This window comes from Panicum hallii, chromosome 2 (genome assembly GCF_002211085.1).
Source record: "Panicum hallii strain FIL2 chromosome 2, PHallii_v3.1, whole genome shotgun sequence".
Taxonomy (NCBI): domain Eukaryota; kingdom Viridiplantae; phylum Streptophyta; class Magnoliopsida; order Poales; family Poaceae; genus Panicum; species Panicum hallii.
In genome coordinates, this window is record NC_038043.1 from 43,004,574 (window position 1) to 43,014,078 (window position 9,505).

The 9,505-nt window shown below is 50.0% G+C and overlaps 1 protein-coding gene across 1 annotated transcript; it reads right to left on the minus strand.

Moving 5' to 3' along the window:
• Positions 1 to 1,022: 1,022 nt before the first annotated feature.
• LOC112879535 (glycine, alanine and asparagine-rich protein-like) lies at positions 1,023 to 4,462 on the minus strand. Its single transcript, XM_025943812.1, has 7 exons — positions 3,817 to 4,462; positions 3,622 to 3,705; positions 3,346 to 3,513; positions 2,965 to 3,030; positions 2,290 to 2,355; positions 2,120 to 2,188; positions 1,023 to 1,771 (listed from the first exon to the last, which is right to left on the minus strand). The coding sequence occupies exons 1-7, from the start codon at positions 4,327 to 4,329 to the stop codon at positions 1,364 to 1,366; spliced, it is 1,374 nt and encodes a 457-aa protein (XP_025799597.1). The 5' UTR covers positions 4,330 to 4,462; the 3' UTR covers positions 1,023 to 1,363.
• Between the last annotated feature and the right edge of the window lie 5,043 nt (positions 4,463 to 9,505).

Genomic DNA, 9,505 nt, shown 5'->3' on the forward strand with positions numbered 1-9,505 from the left:
TATAGAAACTAAAGTTGTATTCTCCAATGATTTATTACCTGTAAGTTGTCATGGAGGTGAGATCTTTCGTGAATTAGTTCCGTTAACTAAAAAGGTGTTAATAACCTTTGGGGAATTTTGATCGCGCGATGCTTCCAATTGAATCCTAAGGAGGCCAACAGCTAGGGCAGAATTTGGGGGACGAAGGAAACCAACAAAAATATAAAAAAAGAAAGGGTAAATTACAAAAAAAAAATCATAGCCATTCTCTAATGAAATTCCAAACTAGCTGCCCTTCTTCCCTACACGGCCGGATAACGGCGAGTTAGTGGGTAAACGTGTTTTCATGAGTTCACTTAACACTACTAGAAATATTCCCCTCCGCAATTTTCATGGGCACTCCTCCCCATCCGGATTGAAAACAGCATCAAGACACATCACTCTTCTTGCAGGAAAGGAGATAGAATTTAAATTTCTTGAGCAAGTGGCTCAGGCCGTAGTAGGTAGGTGAACTATAGCCACCCCTGGTGTGTGGCTTTGAGTCAGCAAATTACCGTATCTAGTTGCACATCCTCCCCCGCTTGTTTCTCGATTCCTTGCTGCCCCCATAGGTCCTTTCGGGAACGTTCCGAGTCCAACAGACTTTTGGGGATTAAGCCATGAACAAACGATCACTTAAACAAACAATTAATCCCCAGCCTAAGATTCCAAGTCCCTACCAGGCTAGAATACCAGCACATTTTGTTCTTCGCTGGTGGGGCCGGAGAACAACCCCAAGATAGAGTAGTGCAGAAAATATAGCAGGATACACTTGGGAATAAAAAAAACGCAATAAATTCGAAAAAGAAAGGGTTTGCAGCCAAAGCTGGGAGACCAAATTCCCCGTCCAACCGCAAAGGACAAACTTGTGCGTAAATTAGACTGGAAGTGGGGCCAGGCAAAGCTAGGGCAGGAAACAGAAAAGGAGGGGGGAAAGTTGATGCGGATGGCGGGAAAGGAAAGGGGTAAAGCTGGCACAAAGCCAGCAGCAGGAGAACCAGCCCTGGATTAATTAATTAATATTTACTGGAAAAAAACAGCAGAATACAGGAATTAATATTAAACAGAAAAGAAAATAATGGTGAGGCTAAGGAGGAAAAAGAAAAGAAAAATAAAAAGGTGACTCTGAGGGCTGCTGCGCTGCGCGGCTGCAGTGCCGAGAGCCCGTGGGCCCGCAGGGGCGCGGATGGGCCCGTCAGGGAGCCCGCGGTTCCCAGGAGTCCAAGCCGAGCGAGACCCGCGGATGGGGAAGTCCGTAACTGGAGGCCGACGCCGTCAGGTCAGGAGTGTCAGGGTTTCGCCGTTAGTGAAACGGCGGCTGTTGTCTTCTCGAGGCCGGCCGGGATCATGGCTTGGACACGGACGCGGCGTCCTTGGGCTGCTGCGAGTGCGAGCCCTCGCCGTCGGCCCCGCCGGCGCCGTTGGCCATGGCCGACTGCGCCGTGAGCACGGACATGCTCGGGGAGGCCGGCACGGCAGCCGCGTCGGCGCCGCCGTTCATGCCGGGCGGCAAGCGCATGGCGGCCATGTGGTGCGCGGCGGCGGCGACCCCGAGCCCCCCTACTGGCGGGCGCATGTGGCACGTCGCGGAGGATATGGCGGAGGCGAGGGAGACGGGCATCAGGCACAGGCCCTTCCCCTGCAGGTACTGCATGGCGGTGCCCATGTCCTCCTCCATCAGCTTGGCCACCTGCTGCTCCGTCACCGCCAGGCCGTCGCTCCCCGCCGCGGCCGGCGGCGCGCCGCCTTGACCCTGCACGCAGAACACGTGGCCCCGGAGATTATTCAGGCACGCGTGTACGACGAATACGAACTTACGATTACGAAGTGGTGGTGCTCGCCGCTCGCGCGGGGGCAGCCGCGTCATTTCGCGCGGCGGCACGCGAGGCACTGTGGCGATGGCAGTAGCCATCAGCCGTGGCGCTGAAAAGTTTGTTCACATCCCGCTGATTCTTTCGAGTGCGGGAAAAGTTGGGGGGAGGAGAGAGAGGGGGACGAAACTTGGCACGGCAGCAGGAGAAAGCTAGAGAGAGAAGCTGCATGCCACTCGATCGACTCGACTGCAAGTGGGAGAGAGAAAGATAGAGAGAGAGATAGTCACCTCCGAGGACATGTCGGCCACGAGCGGCGCGACGGCAGCGGCGCCACCTAGCCGGCTCATGCTCAGCACCTGCGTGGGTTGGTAAACGCAGATCACATACATGTCAGCACCTCCATCAACGGCATCAATGGTGCTACACCTACACTAATACTAGTACATTTCATGCTTGCCTTGACTTGGAGCTGCAGGAACTTGACGTAGTCGATGATCTCGTCCAGCATCGACGCCTTGTCCGTCTGCACGCATCATATCCATAATATTTTCAGAACAGAAAACACGCAGCGGTGAGGATGCAATGCAAGCCAAGCGCAAAGAACAAAAAGGAGGATGGACAGACAGCTGAAAAGAGCGCGCGCGCTAAAGCTAGAGCAGCCTCTCTCCCCCTCTTCGGAAGCGGCGCCGCGCGCGACATGGGCAGGAATTCTAGGCGGGGAAAAAGCCATGCCACGCCCCTCTTCGTCCCCGCGCGGTCGCCAAGGGAGCACGGTGCTGGTCAAGTAGGCCGACGTGCGGGTAAATGTGCCCCGCACGCGCGCCCACCACCGGCCACGCCTCCGCACAGGCACAGCAGCAGCTACATCAATCCGCTGATGGCTGACGACTCCATCCGTCCTACAGCTCTCCATGCCCATTGAACTCTAGTAAAGCTGCTGTCTAGCTTCTTCTCCATTGTTTAGTCCAGTCCCCCCGTTTTCCTCGGCACAAACTCGCTACGAGTGATTGGGGAAACCTTTTATTGCCAGCATCATCTTCCAACAACCAAAACCCTAGGCCTTGGCAATCTCCCTCTCTTCTCTCAAAGCGTGTTGTAGTATGCAATCGAGCTTTATGCTCACCGTACGTACCTTGTTGGCGTTGGGCACCAGCTCCTGCAGGGCCTTCATCCTCTCCGCGATCCTCTCCCTCCGGAGCTGCGAAACGGGGACGACGACACGATTGGAGCATCAGGTGAGACCGATAAACATGTGAACACCATGGCGAAGACGAATATGAGAACGAAGAAACGGACAAAGGAATGGCAGCGGTTGGGTTTCGGCGGGAGCCGGAACGGAGGGAGAACAATCCAAATCCAGGAAGCAACAACAGACAGCCGGCTGATTAGCAACCGCCGCCGCGGATTTATTCGCCAAATTAAGAATTAAGTACTGCTGGCCGACGTGATTGATAGTAAAGGCAGAGCGGCAATTGGGGTGGGGTGGGGGGAGGAGCGTCGTCGCGTAGCTCACCCGCTCCGCGATGCTGTGGGGGTCGGTGGCCTGGCCGCGCCGCGCCCGCACGCGCTGCCTGGGTGGCGCCGCCGCGCCCCCGCCAGAAGCCCCGGCCTGAGGCTGCGACGCGCCCCCGCCGCCTCCACCGAAGCCCTGGCCCGGCAACGGCGCTGTTTGCTGCTGGGACTGCAAGCGAGAATCAAAGAACCGTGCTTACTAGAGACTAGAGAGGCGGCCCATGTGTTGCTTAAAGCATTAAGCCATGTACGCATGTGGCTCCTTGATCTTGCGAACCTGTGGATGCGGCTGGAAATGTTGCTGCTGCTGCTGGAGCGATCCGGCGAAGGCGCCGCCGAAGACGCCGCTGGCCTCTCCTCCCTGGAACGAACACCGAATAAAAACGCGAACTTTTGCAAAAGATTCTAGATTCTTGACGGGGCGGAAAAAGGCAGCAAGTGGATTTGAGGCAAGAAGGCGATGGATGAGTACGGCGGAATTGGCGGCGGCTTTGAGTAGCGCCTGCACATCGCCTCCCGATCCGCCGCTGCCGAGGGAGAGCGGGAGGAGCACGCCGCCGTCCCCGCCGCCGCCGCCCGTCGAGCGGCCCATGCCCTGGAGCAGCATGTGGTGGCCGTGCCTCAGATCAGCCAGCTGCTGCAGCACCATCTGCTTCGCCGCCGCCGCGGACTCCGCGCCGCCGCCGCCGCTGATCTGGTGCTGCCGGAGCCGCGACGCCAGCAGCGCGGACTCGTCGTACAACCCCCCACCGAACTGTTGCTGCTGCTGCTGGTGGTGCTGCTGGTGCATCCCCTCCGCCTCCGCTCCGCCCTCCGGCGCCTTGGCTCCCGCCGCGGATGCCAGTTCCGGCCAGGCCGACGGCGGCAGGCCTCCCAGCATCTGGTCGAGGAAGTCGTCGTGCACGCCGCCGGCCGCGCGGAGGTCGTCGAGGGAGATCTGGCCGGCGGCGGCCATGGCCTGCATTTCCCGCGTCGTGGGCTGCATCCCTTGCTGGTCGCTAGGGTTTACGAGCCGGGCGGGCGGCTAGGGTTACAGGGAACTAGGGAAGCTGGCTGGCTGGCCAAGCTGAGGAAAGGTTGGTGGCTCCAAGGGAGAAGAGAAAGAGAACCAGGAGCACGCCGGGTTGGTGTCGCCGGCTATTTATAACGGGGGCGGCGGCTATTTGTTTTACGACTCCACCGGATGGAACAGGACGGAATGGAATGGATGATGATCAGCTGCTCTGAGACGGCTATGACCAATCGACTAGTGTGTGACACTGTGACTAATCATGTTCTTCAATTCTTTATCAAGTGTCTGATTCAGCGTGTTGTGAGAGTAAAATGACTGCAACTTGTACCGTGTCATGTGGTTGACAGTAGTCATCCTGATACAACGGGTGGATCTTCTGTGCAGACTAGCTAATTAATTGCATCCCTGTTAGAACCAAGCCATAGTTTCAAGCAGATCAAGAGAACCAGGCTCAGGCCCGGGCCCAGCCAAGATTCCGCCTGCCCATATGGCTGCTAATTGCAGTAGACGGGACTTGACAGCATATTTAGGTTGAAAGAAATGAACCGAGGGCCTCGCAACTTGAAATACTATGTAAATGTATAAATAGAGGTGATGGACCGACTTGCTTTTGGCTTAAACATTTTAGGATGGAGGAACTATTTTGCATGTTGAAGTTACAAGGGTCGTCTAATCTTGGCAGCTGATTACAAGCATGGGCTTGCTCGTGCCCAAGCCAAATTGGGGGCATCATTATTAGAATTTTCAAGTCAATGCAAAATTTCATCTAAGATGGAAACTTGGAATAGAGTATAATCATTCGATTTAGAAATTTCAAGTTGGATATGGAATCTTTCGGGTTGATTCTAGAAAACTTGGTTCCAAGAGAGTTTTGAATTGAACTTGATTTGAGGATTTTATATAAAAAGATGTGGATGTGGTTATGACAGAGGAAGCATGGGAGAGGAAAAATGTTAATTATTAGTGTTTTTCATGCGTTTAGAAATTGGAGTGGGTAGATCAGTGGTGCCAACTAATTTACTATTTTCACTTTAAGACTCATATATATAAGATACGTGTAGTGATGAGTTCGAGGTCCATTTTTGTGAGCCGAACTACATACAGTGCTATGGCAACCCAACGAATTATTATATTCCTAAACTATCGTGGTGCATGTTCAGGCTTGGGCGCTAGAGTTTTTGGTTACGACACAACAACTTCTCTTCATACCATGCTTGGTTATTTTTTAGGCTTATTATGCAAGGAAACACAAGAATAGAGGCAAAGGAAAAGTACTAAAAGATATGATGGCTTATACCCACATTTTTGTAACTAGCTACGCTAACTTAAGTTACCCTATAAAACTCTGAAGCACAACCCCTGTGTTTAGCATTACAATCGTCTTTGTACTCCTAACTAATACATATAAGCTACACAAACTACACATATATATTCTTAGCATATGATTAAGACTCCCTTCGTTCCAAAATTTAAATCGCTTTATTTTGTTCTAAGTTAAACATCTTTATCTTTGGCCAACCGTATAGAAAATAATACACTAACATCTACACCATCATACTAGTGCAAAAAGATCCAACATGGATATATGTCTTCATAATTTAGTTATTTAGCATTCTAGATGTTAACAAATTTTCTATAAACTTAGTCAAAGTCAAAGGAGTTTGACTTGGAACAAACCAAAATATACTTGGAATAGAGGAAGTATATCTCTTTTGTCGAGGTAATCGAGCAACAATTTGAAAAATCAAAATACTGATTAAATTGAATTAAAATACATATATGTTGAAGATATATAGATTGGTACAAGACAAAGAGGGGAGCCTATATTTATTTGCCTCCTAGATTATATAATCTAGCTTATGGTCCAATAACAGTATGATAAAATATTAAAATGCCACTTTGGACTAAAAAATAATTTGAAATAAGGTACACAATTTATTTCAGTTTTTTTTATGGTCTGCTGTATACTTTTACCACTTTTACCATGACAAAAGATCATTCTAGATTATTGAAATAATCTGAATAAGCTAATCTGAATCAGATTATTGTTCAAATATCAGATAACATTTTACCATTTTATTCTTGGACCTCAAGCTAGATTACATAACGAGGAGAGCAACAGGCCGAAAGCTGCTTGTCTTCTCCGTAGGCCGGCGTTGCAATGTCCCTCTTTGCGCTGTCAGCCTCGCCGCACGGCAGCTGGCGGTACGTTGGCAGTGGAACTGCAAATAAAGGAGAAATTGAGCACGCGTACTTGTCCGCCGGGACGCGCACAAGGTTAACGTTGTGGTTATGGAGCTCTGCCACAGCCAAGGGCAGTGCACTTCTACTATACTCCACTAGTAGTCCTAGCTTTATTTTTTTGAGTAAAACTGTTTGCTTTATTAATCACCAGCTTGAGGTTCAAAAAAATCACAAGCCATTAAAGAGGTTACAAACTCTGGGAGGGAATCAAGCCAAACACACGGCTGATCCAAGTCCCAACTCAAACTCATGCGAGCTAACCCATGTGCACACAAATTACCAGATCTTGGAGTAAACAAAACCTCAACATCCACAAAATCTAAATGGATAACTTGTCTTGCCTTGCCTTCCTAAGCAAAAAACCAGCCGATGATTGATCAAAGGCACTTGACTTCAGTGCAGAGACTAAGTTAGGCGAGTCGCTTTCCAGCTGAATTCTTGTCATACCTTGAGCCGAGATAGCTGTTAAAGCCGTTAGGCAAGCTTGAGCTTCAGCACAGAAAGCATCATGAACTGAATCTAATCTCCCTGCTCTAGCCATTACCGCAGCCCCATTCTTATCTCTTACAGTGAAACCCCATCGACCAGATTTTTTCTCCATCAAGAAAGCACCATCAATATTAACTTTGAGAGCTTCAGGTGGTGGATTCCATTTCTTCGCTTTTTTATGTGGTTCTTCTCAATTGGTTTCTTTAGCCTAGCACTTACCTCCCAAAACATGTTCCTTGCTTGATGCACTACTACTTCTACCGTTCTTCTCTTTTCACCAGCATTTGCTTTGTTTCTTGCATCCCACCAAGACTACATTAGGATGATGGTCTCATATTTTCTATTCTCCTCCATAGAAAGTATACAGTTTGTTACCTCACTTGCGGTTTTGGAATCTACTAGCTTCAACCTCATGTATTCAAGTTTCATCAGTTGCCAACATTTACGAACAAATTTGCACTTAAAAAAGCTGATGTCCAGACCTACCATCAGCTGATGTTTGTCAGGTGCCTTAGCATTCTTACTAAACATTACCGAGGATTTATCTAGTGATCCATAGCTAGCTAGTGATCATTGACGAATCCAGTTAGGAAGTTAAGAGGGGGCTCATCTCCCTTCTCTTCTTCGACCCTCCTCTTCTTCATTCTTTTTTCCAAATATGGAGGAAAATTTAGAAGATATCCATTAATCTTGGGAAGGTAGAGGGGCTTGAGTCCCCCTAGCTCCCTCCCTAAGATCCGCCCTTGCTAGCGATCCATAGCTGAGGTGTGCACACACGGGTTTGAACCCTCAGTTTATTCAATCTTGTAAACAAGGCATCGCGTCGCGTTCGTTCTTTTTTTTTTCCCCTTATCCAAGATCCATCTCTCGATCGGGCAGCCAGACCTTTTCTTGTGCAGTGCTGCTGCTAAGACATTTTAATTTTGAGAGCATGTACGCCAATGCAGTTAGGCTGACGGATCGAGCGGTTAGTACTTGTGGTTGTCCGTATATATCCCTGTCCAATTGCCCGTCATGGTAGTGGTAGGGCTAAGCAGGCCGATGCGATGCAAACAACGTTCCTGCGGTCCACGTCCTGTCGTACCAACGTGGAAAACAATAAGCATACGGCCGAATGCAACTAGGTTGACCTTGAGTCCTTGACCGTGTCTTGCCACCGCGCACTACTGCATCTGTATCATCATTGGCCGACTTGAGCTATTAGGCTGCTGTGCTGGTGGACGGACGCGTCACAGGTCAACGGTGCAGCCTTTTTTGGCAGGGAGCGAGAGGAGAATATGTCAACCTGCCAGCATGGTCGGTCGTCGAATGCATGGATGGATCATGGATGCAACAACGGAAATAAGAAACAGAGAGCGAGTAGTGGTGATGCAAACAAGGCCGGCCTTGTCGGCACACTCTTATGAGTTATCCCCCTGCAGCTGCAGGGCACTAATAAACACAGGACGCATAGTCCATCTCGTGACCTATATTATAGATTAGAGCGAGGCGAGAGCATCTGACCAGGTTCGTTACGAAGCTAGTAGTAGCAACTATATGAGGGATCCGCTGACCCCTCCCGGCCTAAGCCCTGTACCTGTGCCGAACTTGGCCGGGGATCGATCGACCTGCCGTGCCCAGTCGTCCGAGCGGGCAGCGGAGTTAGGCGTGCAAAAAAGCCGGCGAAAGCGAGCCAGTGATCGACAGTGCGTGCGCCCGTGATAGAGCGATCGAGCCCGTCCCATCCAACGCGCCGAAAACTGGCGAGCAGACTCTACGCTACTACTTCAACTCCGTTTCCTTTTCACCGCGGGCGGGGGGCGGCGGCGGGGCGTAGGGTTGGCGGGTATTTCTGCTCGCAGATGGCCTCAGATGCAGCAGGACGGGACGGGAAAGCGATATGCTTCTTGGCCGGGCGTGGGGTGGTATGTTCAAAATAGCGGGATAAGAATATCTCCAAAATTTTTTTTATATCTTTATATCTTTAGATAGAGATTTTGTTAGAAATTTAACCTCCAACAGTTTCTTCAATTGGATATCTAAATATAGACATTCTCTATTTCGGATTTCTCGCAAGCTAAAGATAGAGAGCGAGAATTGCTCTCTAGATTACGCACAAGATATAGAAAAGCTGTTGGAGAGTACAAAGATACAGAGAATGATTTTTATATTGAGAATATAGGCAGATGCAATATTAAATTCTGTATCAAATAAATTACGATGAACACAGGAAGTAGCATGCATAAGTCTAACATACTAGTCAGCATAAACAGTATAGTCAGAAACTCAGGATACATGTTTAAGGAACAGATCAGATCGCAGAACACGTACTGAGTTTTGGCTGGAGGATTGACGACGACGAATCGCCGCTGCTGGATACGACGAAGGCGGTTGGCCCATGAGGCGACAGAGTTGAGCAGAAGATGAGCCGTGGTGA

Bases quoted from the DNA above. Each gene is read 5' to 3' on its own strand.
- LOC112879535 (XM_025943812.1), bottom strand. From the start codon at position 4,329: ATGCAGCCCACGACGCGGGAAATGCAGGCCATGGCCGCCGCCGGCCAG. The intron at 3,706-3,816 runs GTACTCATCCAT...TGTTCGTTCCAG, and splicing joins AAGCCGCCGCCAATTCCGCC to GGAGGAGAGGCCAGCGGCGT. The intron at 1,772-2,119 runs GTGACTATCTCT...TTCTGCGTGCAG, and splicing joins TGGCCGACATGTCCTCGGAG to GGTCAAGGCGGCGCGCCGCC.